The sequence below is a fragment of the Hyperolius riggenbachi genome, chromosome 10 (assembly GCF_040937935.1).
Source record: "Hyperolius riggenbachi isolate aHypRig1 chromosome 10, aHypRig1.pri, whole genome shotgun sequence".
Classification (NCBI taxonomy): Eukaryota; Metazoa; Chordata; class Amphibia; order Anura; family Hyperoliidae; genus Hyperolius; species Hyperolius riggenbachi.
Window position 1 is genome coordinate 4,134,997 of NC_090655.1, and position 20,960 is coordinate 4,155,956.

General features: G+C 48.3%; 1 protein-coding gene across 2 annotated transcripts in view; it reads right to left on the reverse strand.

Annotated features, from left to right (window-relative positions):
- Positions 1-20,960, reverse strand: part of MMS19 (MMS19 homolog, cytosolic iron-sulfur assembly component) — a 131,238-nt gene that overhangs the window by 27,321 nt on the left and 82,957 nt on the right. For both annotated transcript variants that reach the window (XM_068258868.1, XM_068258867.1), the window contains exons 13-20: positions 17,315-17,469; positions 15,621-15,696; positions 15,212-15,337; positions 12,335-12,416; positions 11,148-11,245; positions 9,484-9,639; positions 9,236-9,388; positions 7,162-7,261 (exon numbers count right to left, since the gene is read on the reverse strand). In XM_068258868.1, the coding sequence (XP_068114969.1) occupies positions 7,162-7,261; positions 9,236-9,388; positions 9,484-9,639; positions 11,148-11,245; positions 12,335-12,416; positions 15,212-15,337; positions 15,621-15,696; positions 17,315-17,469 (946 nt within the window). The remainder of the gene's footprint in view (positions 1-7,161; positions 7,262-9,235; positions 9,389-9,483; positions 9,640-11,147; positions 11,246-12,334; positions 12,417-15,211; positions 15,338-15,620; positions 15,697-17,314; positions 17,470-20,960) is intronic.

Below are 20,960 nucleotides of genomic sequence, written 5' to 3' on the forward strand. Positions count from 1 at the left end.
CTTACTGCACAGACGTGGCTGTGGTTGCATAGGTGTGGCTTACTGCACAGACGTGGCTGTGGTTGCATAGGTGTGGCTTACTGCACAGACGTGGCTGTGGTTGCATAGGTGTGGCTTACTGCACAGACGTGGCTGTGGTTGCATAGGTGCGGCTTACTGCACAGACGTGGCTGTGGTTGCATAGGTGCGGCTTACTGCACAGACGTGGCTGTGGTTGCATAGGTGCGGCTTACTGCACAGACGTGGCTGTGGTTGCAAAGGTGTGGTTTACTGCACAGACGTGGCTGTGGTTGCAAAGATGTGGTTTACTGCACAGACGTGGCTGTGGTAGCATAGGTGTGGCTTACTGCACAGACGTGGCTGTGCTTGCATAGGTGCGGCTTACTGCACAGACGTGGCTGTGGTTGCACAGGTGCGGCTTACTGCACAGACGTGGCTGTGGTTGCATAGGTGCGGCTTACTGCACAGACGTGGCTGTGGTTGCATAGGTGTGGCTTATTGCACAGACGTGGCTGTGGTTGCATAGGTGTGGCTTACTGCACAGACGTGGCTGTGGTTGCATCGGTGCGTCTTACTGCACAGACGTGGCTGTGGTTGCATAGGTGTGGCTTACTGCACAGACGTGGCTGTGGTTGCATAGGTGCGTCTTACTGCACAGACGTGGCTGTGGTTGCACAATTGCAGTACAGACGCCATTGGGCTTGAGGAGGAAAACCGGTCATGAGTGTGGCATCCAGTAAGAGCTTGTTGGATTCCTTTTGGGGTCTGTGCTTGTCAATGGTGGACTGGAGGACGGGCAGGGAAGCCTCTACAGGGTCCGGAAGCTTCCCTCTCAAAGTGGTCTGAAACTCTGACATAACATTCAATAAATATGTTTTTTCCTCTTTGTATTATTCATATAGTTATATTTGCTTTTATGCGTAAGTAATATTGTCTGTCTACAAATTACAAGTTTCTAAACTGTAGTTTTTCTTACCCTGAAAACGGTCATTGCATTTTATTCCAGCTGCTTTTTATTTTAGAAATAAAATCTTCTAGTGAGCTGTTCTGAACTGTGTGTGTGCCTGAAGCAGAGACAGCTTCTCAGAAAGTGTTTTTACTGGTTACATACATGTATCAACACTGGAATGTAAACAAAGATACTGTTATCTCCAGTCTGGATGCGGATTTGAAGCTGAATAGCAGGACGAAGTGCTTTGTTTAAACCATTTCAGTGATGTTCTACTAAAAAAAGGTTTCTGGGATAGTAGCTTTAAAGCTGTAAGGAATCTTTTAGAGCAAAGTAGAAATTCTGACTTTCAGACCACTATAAGTATTTCACTTTGGACCTGAGGTTCGCCTCGGGTTCCCTTTAGCAGCCATAATGATGCACTGATATATGCAGGGGATATGAGCTGAGTACATACACGCTGCAACCTGTGACACAGACCGCCATAAAAACACTAAACATGTAAAATGGAGGATAGGAGAATATTGTCACAATGCCAGCCCAGCAGTAATAAGGTCCTTCTTAAAAATAGTCTATATTCTACCCACAGCAATCAGCACCCAAGCCGGGATGCCACACAGCAGAACCTGAATTCTACATGTGGTACAACCTAACCCAGCCCCTCCCACCATGCCTAACCCAGCCCTCCCACCATGCCTAACCCAGCCCTCCCACCATGCCTAACCCAGCCCTCCCACCAAGCCTAACCCAGCCCTCCCACCAAGCCTAACCCAGCCTCTCCCACCATGCCTAACCCAGCCCTCCCACCATGCCTAACCCAGCCCTCCCACCAAGCCTAACCCAGCCTCTCCCACCATGCCTAACCCAGCCCTCCCACCATGCCTAACCCAGCCCTCCCACCATGCCTAACCCAGCCCTCCCACCAAGCCTAACCCAGCCTCTACCACCATGCCTAACCCAGCCCTCCCACCATGCCTAACCCAGCCCTCCCACCATGCCTAACCCAGCCCTCCCACCATGCCTAACCCAGCCCTCCCACCATGCCTAACCCAGCCCTCCCACCATGCCTAACCCAGCCCTCCCACCAAGCCTAACCCAGCCTCTCCCACCATGCCTAACCCAGCCTCTCCCACCATGCCTAACCCAGCCTCTCCCACCATGCCTAACCCAGCCTCTCCCACCATGCCTAACCCAGCCCTCCCACCAGCCCTCCCACCATGCCTAACCCAGCCCTCCCACCAAGCCTAACCCAGCCTCTCCCACCATGCCTAACCCAGCTCTCCCACCAAGCCTAACCCAGCCCTCCCACCAAGCCTAACCCAGCCTCTCCCACCATGCCTAACCCAGCCCTCCCACCAAGCCTAACCCAGCCCTCCCACCAAGCCTAACCCAGCCCTCCCACCAAGCCTAACCCAGCCCTCCCACCAAGCCTAACCCAGCCCTCCCACCATGCCTAACCCAGCCCTCCCACCATGCCTAACCCAGCCCTCCCACCATGCCTAACCCAGCCCTCCCACCATGCCTAACCCAGCCCTCCCACCATGCCTAACCCAGCCCTCCCACCCTGCCTAACCCAGCCCTCCCACCATGCCTAACCCAGCCCTCCCACCATGCCTAACCCAGCCCTCCCACCATGCCTAACCCAGCCCTCCCACCATGCCTAACCCAGCCCTCCCACCATGCCTAACCCAGCCTCTCCCACCATGCCTAACCCAGCCTCTCCCACCATGCCTAACCCAGCCCTCCCACCAAGCCTAACCCAGCCCTCCCACCAAGCCTAACCCAGCCCTCCCACCAAGCCTAACCCAGCCTCTCCCACCATGCCTAACCCAGCCCGCCCACCATGCCTAACCCAGCCCTCCCACCATGCCTAACCCAGCCCTCCCACCATGCCTAACCCAGCCCTCCCACCATGCCTAACCCAGCCCTCCCACCATGCCTAACCCAGCCCTCCCACCAAGCCTAACCCAGCCTCTCCCACCATGCCTAACCCAGCCCTCCCACCATGCCTAACCCAGCCCTCCCACCATGCCTAACCCAGCCCTCCCACCAAGCCTAACCCAGCCTCTCCCACCATGCCTAACCCAGCCCTCCCACCATGCCTAACCCAGCCCTCCCACCATGCCTAACCCAGCCCTGCCACCAAGCCCAACCCAGCCTCTCCCACCATGCCTAACCCAGCCCTCCCACCATGCCTAACCCAGCCCTCCCACCAAGCCTAACCCAGCCTCTACCACCATGCCTAACCCAGCCCTCCCACCATGCCTAACCCAGCCCTCCCACCATGCCTAACCCAGCCCTCCCACCATGCCTAACCCAGCCCTCCCACCAAGCCTAACCCAGCCTCTCCCACCATGCCTAACCCAGCTCTCCCACCAAGCCTAACCCAGCCCTCCCACCAAGCCTAACCCAGCCTCTCCCACCATGCCTAACCCAGCCCTCCCACCAAGCCTAACCCAGCCCTCCCACCATGCCTAACCCAGCCCTCCCACCATGCCTAACCCAGCCCTCCCACCATGCCTAACCCAGCCCTCCCACCAAGCCTAACCCAGCCTCTCACACCAAGCCTAACCCAGCCCTCCCACCATGCCTAACCCAGCCTCTCCCACCATGCCTAACCCAGCCTCTCCCACCATGCCTAACCCAGCCCTCCCACCAAGCCTAACCCAGCCCTCCCACCATGCCTAACCCAGCCCTCCCACCAAGCCTAACCCAGCCCTCCCACCATGCCTAACCCAGCCTCTCCCACCATGCCTAACCCAGCCCTCCCACCAAGCCTAACCCAGCCTCTCCCACCATGCCTAACCCAGCCCTCCCACCAAGCCTAACCCAGCCCTCCCACCAAGCCTAACCCAGCCTCTCCCACCATGCCTAACCCAGCCCTCCCACCATGCCTAACCCAGCCCTCCCACCATGCCTAACCCAGCCCTCCCACCAAGCCTAACCCAGCCTCTCCCACCATGCCTAACCCAGCTCTCCCACCAAGCCTAACCCAGCCCTCCCACCAAGCCTAACCCAGCCTCTCCCACCATGCCTAACCCAGCCCTCCCACCAAGCCTAACCCAGCCCTCCCACCATGCCTAACCCAGCCCTCCCACCATGCCTAACCCAGCCCTCCCACCATGCCTAACCCAGCCCTCCCACCATGCCTAACCCAGCCCTCCCACCAAGCCTAACCCAGCCTCTCACACCAAGCCTAACCCAGCCCTCCCACCATGCCTAACCCAGCCTCTCCCACCATGCCTAACCCAGCCTCTCCCACCATGCCTAACCCAGCCCTCCCACCAAGCCTAACCCAGCCCTCCCACCATGCCTAACCCAGCCCTCCCACCAAGCCTAACCCAGCCCTCCCACCATGCCTAACCCAGCCCTCCCACCATGCCTAACCCAGCCCTCCCACCATGCCTAACCCAGCCCTCCCACCATGCCTAACCCAGCCCTCCCACCATGCCTAACCCAGCCCTCCCACCATGCCTAACCCAGCCCTCCCACCAAGCCTAACCCAGCCTCTCCCACCATGCCTAACCCAGCCCTCCCACCATGCCTAACCCAGCCCTCCCACCATGCCTAAACCAGCCTCTCCCACCATGCCTAACCCAGCCTCTCCCACCATGCCTAACCCAGCCTCTCCCACCATGCCTAACCAAGCCCTCCCACCATGCCTAACCCAGCCCTCCCACCATGCCTAACCCAGCCCTCCCACCATGCCTAACCCAGCCCTCCCACAAAGCCTAACCCAGCCCTCCCACAAAGCCTAACCCAGCCCTCCCACCAAGCCTAACCCAGCCCTCCCACCATGCCTAACCCAGCCCTCCCACCAAGCCTAACCCAGCCCTCCCACCATGCCTAACCCAGCCCTCCCACCAAGCCTAACCCAGCCCTCCCACCAAGCCTAACCCAGCCCTCCCACCATGCCTAACCCAGCCTTCCCACCATGCCTAACCAAGCCCTCCCACCATGCCTAACCCAGCCCTCCCACCATGCCTAACCCAGCCCTCCCACCAAGCCTAACCCAGCGCTCCCACCATGCCTAACCCAGCCCTCCCACCAAGCCTAACCCAGCCCTCCCACCATGCCTAACCCAGCCCTCCCACCAAGCCTAACCCAGCCCTCCCACCATGCCTAACCCAGCGCTCCCACCAAGCCTAACCCAGCCTCTCCCACCATGCCTAACCCAGCCCTCCCACCATGCCTAACCCAGCCCTCCCACCATGCCTAACCCAGCCCTCCCACCAAGCCTAACCCAGCCCTCCCACCATGCCTAACCCAGCCTCTCCCACCATGCCTAACCCAGCCTCTCCCACCATGCCTAACCCAGCCCTCCCACCATGCCTAACCCAGCCTCTCCCACCATGCCTAACCCAGCCCTCCCACCAAGCCTGACCCAGCCCTCCCACCATGCCTAACCCAGCCCTCCCACCAAGCCTAACCCAGCCTCTCCCACCATGCCTAACCCAGCCCTCCCACCATGCCTAACCCAGCCCTCCCACCAAGCCTAACCCAGCCCTCCCACCATGCCTAACCCAGCCCTCCCACCAAGCCTAACCCAGCCTCTCCCACCATGCCTAACCCAGCCCTCCCACCAAGCCTGACCCAGCCCTCCCACCAAGCCTGACCCAGCCCTCCCACCAAGCCTAACCCAGCCTCTCCCACCATGCCTAACCCAGCCCTCCCACCATGCCTAACCCAGCCTCTCCCACCATGCCTAACCCAGCCTCTCCCACCATGCCTAACCCAGCCCTCCCACCAAGCCTAACCCAGCCCTCCCACCATGCCTAACCCAGCCCTCCCACCATGCCTAACCCAGCCCTCCCACCAAGCCTAACCCAGCCTCTCCCACCATGCCTAACCCAGCCCTCCCACAAAGCCTAACCCAGCCTCTCCCACCATGCCTAACCCAGCCCTCCCACCAAGCCTAACCCAGCCCTCCCATAATGCCTAACCCAGCCCTCCCACCAAGCCTAACCCAGCCCTCCCACCAAGCCTAACCCAGCGCTCCCACCAAGCCTAACCCAGCCTCTCCCACCATGCCTAACCCAGCGCTCCCACCATGCCTAACCCAGCCTCTCCCACCATGCCTAACCCAGCCCTCCCACCATGCCTAACCAAGCCCTCCCACCATGCCTAACCCATCCCCTCCCACCATGCCTAACCCAGCCCTCCCACCATGCCTAACCCAGCCCCTCCCACCATGCCTAACCCAGCCCTCCCACCATGCCTAACATAAAAAAAAACCAAAAAAAAAACCACAACAACCACCTCTACTGATGCTATATCTGAAAAGGATACCATCACAACGCCAAACTTACCGCGATGCCTAACCACACACTCTCACCTTCCCTCCAAACCCCAACTCCGGCGCCCAAATCCCATGCTTCAGGAGCAGAGACCAGTTCCATGGGGGGAACCTCATCACTGGTGGGCTCATGTCGATGGCCCTCACCCAAGTGGGTCATGGACAAGTCCAGGAGAATTTACAGCAGAACTACGGCAGTGTGAAACAGAACAGGGGCGAAGTCTTCCTCTAAATTACAGTATCTATACAAGTATATTAAAGTAAACATCTAAATAAAAACTGAGGACCCCAGAGCTGCGGCGAGGGACATATGGGCTGCCAGGGGCTGGAGGAAGCCCCAGGTAAGTAGATCTTGGTTTTTGGTGTGTTTTTTTAAATCGGACCTTCCCTTTAAGGGCTAATATCACTCTAAAGACTGATCAGCAATGTTGGTCTTTAGTTTGTTGTAAAATAATCTACTGTAATATCGAAAACAAAACGGAATGGTATCTGATTAGTGAATGGTCAGCTGTACTGTAGGCCTCCAAACAGGTCCCATCTGGATTGAGTGTTTCCTGACCCTGTGCTGCAATGGAATCTGCCATTGGTCACTGGAGATCACATGGTGCAATGACATACAGTATACCAATAGTACAATGATAGAATGGACTGTAGTAAGGAATCTGCCATTGGTCACTGTAGATCACATGGTGCAATGACATACAGTATACCAATAGTACAATGATGCAATGGACTGTAGTACGGAATCTGCCTTTGGTCACTGGAGATCACATGGTGCAATGACGTTAAGTATACCAATAGTACAATGATGGAATGGACTGTAGTACGGAATCTGCCATTGGTCACTGGAGATCACATGGTGCAATGACGTAAAGTATACCAATAGTACAATGATAGAATGGACTGTAGTACTCACTCTGGATCCAGATGAGTGGTGGATGCGGTGATTACCGGCACCATGGCGGTCAGGACATTGTCATTGAGCAGAACGTGATCTTCTACGGCTGTCCCCCTGTCTGAGAACAGTGACAAACGTTATATTCCCTGGACCGCAACTCATTCACATAGACCGTGACATGAAGTGCCACAAATGTCCACAACACACGCCACAAATACTACACAACACGACTATGAATGAACACATGTGGAAGTATAGTACATAATCAAAAAGTGTGAAACAACTGAAACTATGTCGTATTCTAGGTTCTTCATAGTAGCCACCATTTGCTTTGATTACTGCTTTGCACACTCTTGGCATTCTCTTGATGAGCTTCAAGAAGTAGTCACCTGAAATGGTTTTCCAACAGTCTGGAAGGAGTTCCCAGAGATGCTTAGCACTTGTTGGCCCTTTTGCCTTTACTCTGTGGTCCAGCTCACCCCAAACCATCTCGATTGGGTTCAGGTCTGGTGACTGTGGAGGCCAGGTCATCTGGAGCAGAACCCCATCACTCTCCTTCCTGGTCAAAAAGTCCTTACATAGCCTGGAGGTGTGTTTGGGGTCATTGTCCTGTTGAAAAAATAAATTACGGTCCAACTAAACGCAAACCGGATGGAATAGCATGCCGCAGCAAGATGCTGTGGTAGCCATGCTGGTTCAATATGCCTTCAATTTAGAATAAATCCCCAACAGAGATAACAGCAAAGCACCCTCACACCATCACACCTCCTCCTCCATGCTTCACAGTGGGAACCAGGCATGTAGAGACCATCCATTCACCTTTTCTGCGTCGCACAAAGACACAGTGGTTGGAAACAAAAATCTCAAATTTGGACTCATCAGACCAAAGCACAGATTTCCACTGGTCTAATGTCCATTCCTTGTGTTCTTTAGCCCAAACAAGTCTCTTCTGCTTGTTGCCGGTCCTTAGCAGTGGTTTCCTAGCAGATATTCTGCCATGAAGGCCTGATTCACACAGTCTCCTCTTAACAGTTGTTCTAGAGATGTGTCTGCTGCTAGAACTCTGTGTGGAATTGACCTGGTCTCTAATCTGAGCTGCTGTTAACCTGCGATTTCTGAGGCTGGTGATTCGGATGAACTTATCCTCCGCAGCAGAGGTGACTCTTGGTTTTCCTTTCCTGGGGCGGTCCGCATGTGAGACAGTTTCTTTGTAGCGTTTGATGGTTTTTGAGACTGCACTTAGGGACACTTTCAAAGTTTTCCCAATTTTTTCTTAAAGTAATGATGGCCACTCGTTTTTCTTTACTTAGCTGCTTTTTTCTTGCCATAATACAACTTCTAACAGTCTGTTCAGTAGGACTATCAGCTGTGTATCCACCTGACTTCTCCACAACGCAACTGATGGTCCCAACCCCATTTATAAGGCAAGAAATCCCACTTATTAAACCTGACAGGGCACACCTGTGAAGTGAAAACCATTTCAGGTGACTACCTCTTGAAGCTCATCAAGAGAATGCTAAGAGTGTGCAAAGCAGTAATCAAAGCAAATGGTGGCTACTTTGAAGAACCTAGAATAGGACCTATTTTCAGTTCTTTCACACTTTTTGGTTATGCACTATACTTCCACATGTGCTCATTCATAGTTTGGATGCCTTCAGTGTGAATCTACAATGTTCATAGTCATGAAAATAAAGAAAAAACTCTGAATGAGAAGGTGTGTCCAAATTTTTGGTCTGTACTGTATATATGTGGGTTTTGTTCTGAGATAGTATGGCTGACAGCTCCTCTTTAAAATGAAATGCATATGGCAGCCTCCATATCCCTCTCACTTTAGGTTCACTTAAAAAAAATATATATATACTAGTGACAGGGTGCTTCAGTAAGTACTCCTGTAAGAGTATAGATTCCAGGCTAGCAAAGTGCTGTAGCACAATTTTGACTTCAGTTTTGGAAATCATTGCTGACTTCTAGATGTGATGCAAAGATACTTTCCATAACATTCCAAGAGCTGATGTGTGTTTGTAGCACGTGGAATTTTATGCCAACTGCTCATTATCACCATGGAAACAGACATAAGACTGCCAGTGGTCACCTTGCATGGCAGTCTGCACCGTCAGGGACAGCAGGCAGGGCACTACGGTCTTGTGGCAGAAGGACAGAGACTTGGCGTTCTGCTGGCACTGCACAGCCACGTGGTGTAGACTCTTACACACGGCGACAAGGTCTTCTACGATCGCCGCCTCCTCTGCGGGAGAGAAAAGAGATACTTCCTGAGCCTGGCACTGATATATCCATACAGAGCCGCAGAAGCGGACAGACAGCGGGCACAAGAATACCCACCACTCTGCGCCCGTCTGATTTGACTCAGCAGGATGGGGACAGTCTCCTCTACAATGCTGGGATGTGTGGACACTGCAGCCAAGGCCTCCAGACACCTCTGCCGTACGGAATGCCCTGGCACCGCGCTGCCCACAGGCTCCTCCCCCTCCATAGGCACTGCCAACAGACAAACACATAGAAACATAGTTACTTGGGTTGAAAAAAAGACATTTGTTCATCAAGTTCAACCAGAAAAACACCAGACTGCACCTTCATATATCCCAGCTTATCCAGAGGCAGTCGAAAAAAGCACAACGAAAGCCCTCACCTGATCCAGCCGGAGCTCCTCCATCTTGTCCCCCCCTTCCTGGTGAACCCTGCTGTCCGGTCACACACTGAGGGCGCCAGCGAGGATGCTAGCAGGAGGGGACAGAAGACAGAGGATCGCCAGCTGCATCAGGTGAGAGTTTTCTCTGCAATTTCCCCCGGGAACCACTTTATTCTAACACACCCCTCTCCCATATAGAAACATCCCCTTTAAGCAATGTGAAGCAGCCTCCTTTCTCTTGCGTGTATAAAAGCAGCACTATATTATGTCTAGCAGCCCCTATCCATTATCAAAAAGCTCCACAAGATACCCCTGCACCATGGGCGCACCATGTTTAGTATATTTTATCCCGATATTGTCCTCTAAACCGAGGTGCGTCTTACGGTGCAAAAAGTTAAATATAGCAAAAAATAAAGCTACTGACAACGGCCATTAGTGGTACTCAGGACTGTCGAGCTACAGTGAGCCAGATTTATCAAAGCATTACCGACAGTTTTTTCTTCTACAACTGTTCTAACGAGCAGTGGAACTGTTCTGCATGATAGTAAGAAATTTTACAAAACCTACATAATAGTGGTAGTTTAGCATGGATTTCTAGAGCTGCACTACAGTTAAGAAAAGTGCAAATCCATCCCTAAACTGCTGCAGATTAAGAAGTGCTCAATAGCAGTACTACAGATAGTGCAGCAGTGCAGGCTAGACATGATTAGTGAAGGGCTCCTCCCCCCTCACTCAGAGCCTGCTGACAGTAGATGTGTTGGTTACCTCAGCAATAGCAATTTCCCTCACACACTGCACTGCCTGAGAGACCTTCCTAACTCCTATTCCTAACAGTTTAAGAAGGAATTTGCACTATTAGTGATTTCTAGGATGTCTGAGACAGTTCTGCATGGATTTCTAAAAACCTACTAATATTTTGTCTCAGACACTCTTGATAAATGTCCCCCATTGACACCCAATTATAGATAACAGTCTATTGGCTGGGAAGGTCTGTTAGACCATCCTGCCAGCATAGAACGTAAAAGTAATTACTTCTCCAAGTATTTAAAACGGAGAAGAAAGCTAAAGCTGCAGAGCAAGGCCCAGGTGTCCACAGAACAAGGGGCCCAGGTGTCCGCAGAACAAGGGGCCCAGGTGTCCGCAGAACAAGGGGCCCAGGTGTCCGCAGAACACATCAGTGTAACAGAATCCTGAAGGATCACAGAGAGATCACAAAGTGTTAGACGAGACCAAACTCCAGTTAACTTGACTCATGACTTTTCCGTTTCACACACACAAGGATTTTGCACCCAAGACACTGAAATATTTTATTATTAGTATGGATTTCTATCTTCTGAAGTGGCGTCGTCAAACCTACCTGTCTGCAGCCGCGCACACAGCTGAGGCACCATCCTGCTAATGAACACTGATGGGTGAATTCTAGCCAGAGATCCCAAAGACTCCACTGCAGCCCGGCTACAAAAAAAAATAAAAAATAAACAGATGATAATCAGCCTTGTGATAAGTGTGGAGTGACAAAGTAAAGACGCAACACTAAGAGCTGGCCTGGCATTGTGATGCAATGAAACGGTCTGCTGAGACCCAATGCAACAGACTTGGGCCTTGATTCATTAAAGTGTATCTGAGATAAACTTTTACTCATTGCATAATTATGTTCCTTTCCTATTGTTTATAGGGCATTCCTCAAGCCAAAACTTTTTTTCTTTTGTTTTAACACTCTAATTCCCTATAACTAAACAAGCCTCGCCCACAGCTCCTTTTGTGCCTTGGCACTGTAGCAAGGGCTTGTGGGAGCTCAGTCTGGGCAAGAGGAGGAGGTTACTAGCCATTGATTTCAGAGGAAGAGGGGAGGAAGGAGGAGGAGAGGGGACTGAATTTACACACAGGCAAGCCGATAGCATCTCCAGCCCTCAGCCTGTGTAATGTGACAAACAGAACATGGCTGCCCTCATTGTATCACAGAAATAAATCATATACTGTTGAAGCTGTATGCAGCCAGATTTGCTTTGTAAACTATCTAAACTTTAGATAAGATATATGGACAAGTTACTTGTTATAGTTAGTTTTTCATCTCAGATCCGCTTTAAGCTGCATTGCTAAAGCAGCACAGCTTACATTGAGCAGCGCTAGTTAAAAATCTGTCAAGTGACAGGCAGCCTATTGGGCCAATCAAAGTGCAGGGATCACGTCCTAGAAAGCCACTGGACCAGGCAGGGCTCAGGGCGGGATTAAAGTAATGGCCACTTTTTAAAAGGAGCGTTGGTAAGTTACCAGTGCAAGCTACGCAGTACAACCGTGTGTAGCGCGCGCACCGAGATTTTAACTCGCCCTGCTGCTGTGCTGCTTTAGCAGTGCAGCTTAATGAATCAAGGCCTTGGTGTGAAAGGGCCCTTGTGGGTAGATTGCTGCACCAGTGAGCACTACACCAGCAAACAGATTTTCTTACTTTGATTTTTACATTGAGATGGGCGATAACAGCACTACAAGCACAGCACATACAATCATGACACAATGAAGCAATAGATGCTGTAAAGAGAGATATACCAGCTCTGAGGGTCTGTTTCCTCCAGTATGAGCAGAGTCAGGTGATCCACAACTAGATCGATATCTGCAGCCATCAGAAACCCTACAGACAGAGAAGATGCAATCAGCACCGGAGGAGGCCAGAGTAACCAAACGGCAACAGTAACAAAAAAAAAAAGCTAAATACCTGGGTTTTTATTTTGTCAGGACAAGAGCAGGTTAAAACACAAGTTTAGCACACGGCTGCATAAAACCTGTGTTTCTGCCATTTATTACCTCATACGTATCCTACTTGCCTTTGTCCCATTAAAACGTTATCTGTGTAAAAATCACAGGTCCCCATGGCTCAGAGTACAGCAGTGCTGGGAGCTGCCATTGGATGAGTATGTTGTATCTAGTTTATTCAAAAAGCTGTTTTGTGAGGAAAACTAACTTTCTTCTGCTTAAAGTGGTATCGTCACCATAAAAATCAAATTTTAACAGCAACTGATCTGAGTGTATTAAGTGATAAAGATGCTAATCCTGCATTCAAAACTTTCAAAACTTTTTTCTGCTGTTATGATTTGGAGTTATCACATACTTAAGGAGCACTGGCCCTTTAGTAGTCGTGCCAAAGAATTGCATGCTGGGGGTTCTTTTTATCTATAATGTATTCCTCCTCTTTCCTTTATTTCCCTGCCAGCTGCTTATCTGAAACCTGATCCCCTGTTTACTTGTGTTTACAAGCAAGGCTGAGGCGACTCAGCAATTAGAGGAGACAAGAAAAAAAGTAAAGGGCAGAAATGACATCACGAGTTAGCCTTAACTGTGGGAAAAAGACATGGCCCCCACCAGGAACAGAATTCGTCATTTACTATATAACATTCACTGAAATCAAAACGTGGACAGTACAATACATGTGTTATGTAAGTAGATCAAGTATTTATCCACTTGTATATGTATTTTTTTCCTGGTATAGTATGGCTGATCCTACTGCTTTAAAATCAACAAAGCTTGCACACAGAAGCCCTCTGCTGTGTTTGAGGTTAGTCTCATCTCCAGCAGCAGAACAATCTGGACAGCAGCAGACAGAGCTCAGTACATCCACACAGTAAATGATATGGTTCCATAGCAAAGTAAAAGTTTATTTGAGTGTAAGCTCACAAGGGCAGGGCTCTCTCAGCCTTTTGTGCCCTGGAAGTTGTTATTCATTTTGTGTCATGTTACATTTCTCACTGTAATTACCAGTTCCATATTTTGTATGCTGTATATGGTCTGTATTATTATGTACCCCATGTTCGTGTCTTACGTTGTACTGCGCCACGGAATATGTTGGCGCTTTATAAATCAATAATTAACGCTTCAGGTACCTTTTAGTAAACAGAGGTTTGTTCCTAGCTCTTCTGTGGCTAATGGGCTGTAGATGAGAAAATTTTTACTGTAGTTTCACTTTAAATTTCTCACCTCCTTATACCTTCTGTAAGCCGTGGAAACTGGATTTCCCAGCACTCTCCAAATGCTACAGATATGGTCGAGGCCTCTGCCATTCCCTGTATACTATAATGTAACAGTACACCGAAAATAGTTGGGAAATATGCGCAATTCGCTTAATTTACTAAATTTCTGTTCGCTAAAATATACTGAAGGGTTAATAAATGTACTTTTACTTTGCTATAGAACCACCTTATGAATTATAGATAATGTAACTTCAGAATCAGAATCAGAATCTTTTTCGCCAAGTGCGACCAAGGTCATACCCGGAAATGGTTGTGGTTCACATGGCAGTAGCAACAGAGCAAGACAGAAGATTGGCACAGACAATAACTATAATACAGCAAGACAGGCATAAGACAATAACAATGATAAAAGCAAGATAAGCAAGACAGGCAAGTAACACAGTACAATATGCAGTTCGCTCCTGATCAGAAGTCCTCTGGGTTTGGATATTGTGCTGTTCAAGGGATAAAAAGCTTCATTTAGCCCTTAGAGTAGAGTTCTACCCAGGAGTGCACCAGGGTGACAGCTGGGTTATTTACTGGCCCGGGCTCAGTGTGCCTCGGCCGGGCTAATCTGACCTGAATGAACTTCAACTGAAACTTGATGCTGGACGGAATGTGGAAACTCTACAAGTCCGGATTCTTACTACTGTCTGTGACTTCATTTCCACTGAACCAAAACAGACAGCCATGGGAACCTGACCGGTTTCATACTGACCACTCTATACTGAACACAAAGAAAAACTCCTTCTGGAGTGCCAACCAGCAGATTTTCTAAATCTTAATAGGATACAGAGGCATGTTCTGTGCACAATGACGTGCCTCTGTGTCCTTCTGGTGCCGTTGCCAGTCCCCCCCCCCCCCCCAGGCTCTGCTGCTGTCCCCCCTCTAAAATAGTGCCAGGCTAGAGACAATCTGATTGTTTCCATGCTAGTCTTCTGTTTACCTGCAACTCGTCAATCGCTGTGTGCTTCCCCTACATCCTGGGTCGCGGCTTAGCTTCTGATTGTAGGAAGGTTACAGAGGCGGGGAGCGAGGGGACAGAGGCAGGAGCCATGAAATGGAGGGGGCGGGGGAAGTGCACAGCGATTGACAAGTTGCAGGTAAACAGCAGGCTAGCAACAATCAGTTTGTCGCTAGCCTGGAGCTATTTTTCAGGTGAGACAGCAGAGCCCGGCAGCAGCACCAGAAGGACACAGAGGCACGTCATTGTGCAGAGAGCATGTCCCTGCGTCCTATTAAGATTTCGAAAATCTGCCTCGGGTTCTCTTTAAGCAGTGTAGAATGGACAATGGCAGCAAGGGGTACAAGAAGGAGGAACTCCTGTGGGTATCGAAGCCAAGGATGACACAAGTAAGTCAAGGATGACACAAGTAAGCCCAGCCTAGGGTGGGGCTTCCATATAATGTAAGGGAAAACGAACCTTGGTGTGTGGCAAGCACCGTCATAGCCTTCACTGCCACCAGGTGGAGCTGTGTGCTGGGGTCAGTGACTGCAGAGAATACCATGCTGCACAAAGCTTGTCTGAATCCACTCAAACCATTTCCATCTGCAGGACAGGAAAGTAAAGACAAGATAAGTATTTACCCTTCTAGCAAAAGATACCTTGTAAGCCCTATATTCACATGGAATGTTTACGAAGCAATCTTACCAATTAGCTTCTAAGTGACATAACAATATTTGAGTATTAACCCTTCCAGTAACATGAAAGCCGCTATGTGTTTAATTCATTAGTTTTATGCTGTGTTGAATGATTAAGTCCATAGATGAAGGGCCAGTTCCATCCCACTTTGCTGTGTGATAATAGGGAAAGAGATAAGATAACGGATCACCTTCTTCATACAGCCAATCACTCTGCAGCTTGAGGAATCCCAGCGTCATCTCCAGGATGGTCCTCCGGTGGCTGCTCTGCAAGGAGACATGATGGGAGCAGGTGAGCATCAAACTACACAATCATGGACTACAGATACTGGGGATGGGCCAGAGTCCACTTAAAGGATACCCGCGGTGACATGTGACATGATGAGATAGACATGGGTATGTACAGTGCCTAGCACACACATAACTAGGCTGTGTTCCTTTTTTTACTTTCTCTCTGAAAGAGTTAAATATCAGGTATGTAAGAAAACACTTTCCTAGCAGAAAATGGCTTTTGAGAGCAAGAAAGATAAAAAGGGGAATTTCTTATCAGTGAGGGTCACACTGTAGTCACTTCCTGTCTGAGTCAGGACTGAGTCAGCCACTTACATACCTGATATTTAACACTTTCAGGCAGAGAAAGAAAAAAAGGAACACCGCCTAGTTATGTGTGTGCTTGGCACTGTACATACACCTGTCTATCTCATCACGTCACTTCGGGTATCCTTTAAAGAGGAACTCCAGTGAAAATAATGTAATAAAAAAGTGCTTAATATTTACAATAATTATGTATAAATGATTTAGTCATTGTTTGCCCATTGTAAAATCTTTCCTTTCTCTGATTTACATTCTGACATTTATCACATGGTGACATTTTTACTGCTGGCAGGTGATGTCACTGGAAGTAGCTGCTGCTTGCTTTGTTGGCAGTTGGAAACCGCTGTTATTTCCCTCAATGCAACAAGACTCCCACAGTGTGATGTCAGTACCTCAGTGTTGTGAGGCGCTGACATCACACTGTGGGAGGGGTTTCACCACAATATCAGCCATACAGCGCCCCCTGGTGATCCGTTTCAGAAAAGGAATAGATTTCTTGTGGGAAAGGGGATATCAGCTACTGATTGGGATGAAGTTCAATGCTTTGTTCCGGTTTCTCCTTAAAGGATACCCGAAGTGACATGTGACATGATGAGATAGACATGGGTTTGTACAGTGCCAAGCACACTAATATCTAGGCTGTTCCTTTTTTTTTTTTTCTTTCTTTCTTTGCCTGAAAGAGTTAAATATCAGGTATGTAAGTGGCTGACTCAGTCAGGAAGTGACTACAGTGTGACCCTCACTGATAATAAATTCCAACTATAAAGCACTTTCCTAGCAGAAAATGGCTTCTGAGAGCAAAAAAGAGGTATTTAACTCTTTCAGGCAGAAAAAGAAAAAAAGGAACACAGCATAGTTATTTGTGTTCTAGGCACAGTACATACACATGTCTATCTCATGTCACATGTCACTTCGGGTATCCTTTAAACCATTTCCAGATTTGTAAAACTACATTCTCACAGATACAAGATGACATTGTTGTGTTATATGTAATGGTTGGTAATATACTTACATAGTCATTAGAGGTACCCTATTAATATTATTGTGGAGATCAAGAAATACCACCAACTTTTCCTTCCGCAATGAAAGCCGGCCTGACTGAGTGCAATGCTCTCTATGTGGCTGAGATGGACTCTCAGCAGTTACTGATCAGTAGCTGATGCTAATTTTATGCACATTTACGCAGCTTGGAAACTGACTAACCAAACTCAACTACCTAAAAAGGTTTCATTTTCAAAGAAAAACAAAAAACATGGAAAATAAACTGGAAAGGTGCAAACAAACTACAGACCTGAGCATGCTGGTTGTACTGCTCCAGAAGCAGAGGGAGTACATTGGCCGACACCTTCAGACACGCCCTGGAGGAGGCGCCGGCGGCCGCCTGCAGGAGTTTAGCGCTGGGCCACACCAGCTTCATGTCCGGCTCACACAAATGATGCTTGCAGTCTAGGAAAAGAGTCGTTCCCATAGATAAAATCATAAGATACAATCACAAGATACAAAAGGACCACTCGCCAAAATCGTAATATGTAATATACAGGTAGTCCTCGGTTAAGTCGGAACACTGTGCAATCTCTGTCCCCTGTTTAAAAGTCATTTTCTTTTTAATTTTTTTAAATCTATTTTCTCCACAGCCTCGACTTTCCACTTCCAATTGTATGATCACTGCATCTCCTATTTAGGTGTTAAACTCACTAATTATGCTTCCCTATATAAATGTAATTACACTCCTCTATTTGATAAACTTAAAGAGACACTGAAGCGAAAAAAATGATGATATTATGATTTGTATGTGTAGTACAGCTAAGAAATAAAACATTAAGATCAGATACATCAGTGTAATTGTTTCCAGTACAGGAAGAGTTGAGAAACTCCAGTTGTTGTCTCTATGCAAACAAGCCATTAAGCTCTCCGACTAAGTTATGCTGGATACACACCGTGCGTTCGCGCACTCGATTTTCCCGTCGATTCGTTTATTTCCAACATGTCCGATTTGGATTTCGATGGATCGTTAGGTCGATTCGCATGCAAAGTATGCCGAATCGACCTAACGATCCATCGAAATCCATATCGGACATGTTGGAAATAAACGAATCGACGGGAAAATCGAGTGCGCGAACGCACCGTGTGTATCCAGCATTAGTCGTGGAGAGGGCTGTTATCTGACTTATTATCTCAACTGTTCCTGGACTATTTACTTTTTCTCTGCTAGAGGAGAGGTCATTACTTCACAGACTGCTCTGAAAGACTCATTTTGAATGCTGAGTGTTGTGTAATCTGCACATATTATAGAATGATGCAATGTTAGAAAAAACACTATATACCTGAAAATATAAGTATGAGAATATTTTCTTTGCTGCTAATCTTCTAGTAATTATTCATAGTACATAACCAATTCACTATATCATATATATTTTTTCGCTTCAGTGTCTCTAAGCAAGATCTGATCTCCTGGGACTTCCCTACTATTTCTTGGGCTGGAAGAATTGCGGCAGTTAAAATGACTCCATTGCCTCGTATCACCTACTACTTTCGGGTTCTTCCGATCCCAATTAGATCAGAAGATCTAAAAAAAAACTTCAAATAGCAATTTTTAAATTTATATGGGCAAACAAGAGACCACACATTCCTCGAAGGATCTTAATGCTTCATAAAGCTTCATAAATCTACTTGAATATTACAAGGCTTCCCAAATATCCCAAATTGCCTCTATTAATGCTAAGCTACATACTCCCACCTGGGTAAATATTGAAAACTTCATGCTTAGACCCTATACCTGGAAAGGTGTGCTTTGGTCTCTTGGTTCTCATCTTCCTTCTCTACAGAAAATTTCCCCTATAACTGCCCACACACTAAAGGTGCGTACACACATGCGACTATAGTCGTTTGAAACAATCGTTCCCCGATCATTTCAAACAACGATAGTTTAAAAAAAAAAAAAAAAAAAAGCAGCCAACGACTACTAAGTCTAACGACGGACGAGCTAGATCATTAAAAACGAACAATCTAGCTTGGCGGATTTTTTCCAACGACGATCGTTTGCAAAAGTAGTACATCGTTGGAAACGGTCGTTCGTACCAGGCCTGACATGCGCATTTCGCTATTTCTCCATGGAACTTCCTTATTTTTATGCGCAGGCGCAATAGTTGCTTTTACGCGATGTAACGTTCGTTCTAACGATCAGATCGTTACACACCTTTTAAAACTAACTTTACTTAGGTCGTTCTTTCATCAATTAAAAGTTAGTTCGTCGTTGACAACGAACGATCGTTGTCGCATGTGTGTACGTAGCTTTAGACTATGGCGAGGCTTTCGCTTTCACTATAACCCTCAATCCCCCATATCCAGGCTAACTGAACTATTCGGAAATCCAGATTTCCCAGCAGGACTAGATCTCGCAGCCTTCTTATGGTGGAAAATTGCCAACCTTACCTCCATCTCAAAACTTCTTCTTAGGGGCAAGCCCCCCTCCTTATCGGAGTTAAACAACAACTTTGCTATCCCCTCTCAGAATCCTTTAGATGCTTTCAGCTTCACCACTTCCTCCATTTTCTCCAACCAATCTCCCAAGATACCCCCTTTACTTTCTTTGAATCTACTCGTCTTAACGACCCATTAATGGCGGGATTAATTTCCTTACTATACTCCATACAAAATCAAACCACTGATTCAGTGCAATATGCATGTAGGAGGTCCTGGGAATCTGATATTGGCAAGACTCTGTCTTGGCAAGAATGGAGGAAATCATTTAAAATCCTATGTAAAGGTAGCCTTCAGTCAACTGCCATGGAGGTTTCCCTCAGTCTTCTCCACCGCACATACCTGGTACCACAAAGACTAGCTAAATGTTTCCCACTGCCTCACACCTTTGCTTCAGGGGTTGCGCCTCCACTGGCTCCCTACTACAGGTTTACCAGAGGCTTGTCAGTCAGCCTCCTCAACATCGCCGCCTCCATAACTGGCCCCCCCTGCCGATCCCCACCTCCGCTAGCTTCCTCCAGGAGTACTACTTCCTGGGTGGCGGCTTGGCTTCCGATTGGAGGAAGCTAGCAGAGGCGGAGAGCGGCAGGGGGAGACTGTTGTGGAGGCGGCGATGCTGAGGGGGCTGACTGACAAGCCTCAGGTATACAGAACGGCTAGCGACAAGCAGATTGTCACTAGCCTGGCGATATTTATCGGAGGAACAGCAGAGCGAAGGTGGGGGGGGGGGGGGGAGTGGCAGCCGCAATAGAACGACAGAGGCATGTCATTGTGCACACGACATGCCTCTGAGTCCTAGTAAGATTTCAATTGTCCTACTCGGGCTCTCTTGAAGACGTATTCATCCTTTTAAGGGATTTGCTTTTGTAAAGAATAAAGGATATACAGAGTCCCTCATGAGGAGATGAACTAGTTCAAAACTTGTCAGTGTTTCACTGCCTACTGTAAGCTACAAGAACACATGAGAAAATTAAGTTACAGTACATTTATATCTGGGATAATTGTACTTTCTTCAGCCAGCCTCCCTACTGATTTGTGCGCTATTCTGGCAGTTAGACTGAGCAACTGCCATTCAGTAAGTGCTTTTGTATATAAAGAAATAACTGATAATCCCCCATGGGGAGATGGACTAATCCAAAACTAGCCAGATCTGTAAGATTTTACTGCCTACTTTCTTGCTACTACAGAACGTACCCCTTTCTAAAATATGGTGTTGACAAGTGATAGATAATGAGATGCTAATAATGGCGAGTAAATGTACATTCTTTGCATAAGTGTATGATAATTAGCAGTACTTCATAGCTGCACTGGAAAGCTTTACAAACTTTTTCTTGGCAAAAAAAAAAAAAAAAATACTTATTGCTTGTTAATAAACAATCTATCATTTTAACCCCAAAATATACCATAATGGGCTGATGATGGAACATTCCAGAACCCCCTGGCCGGAGCCCAGCATT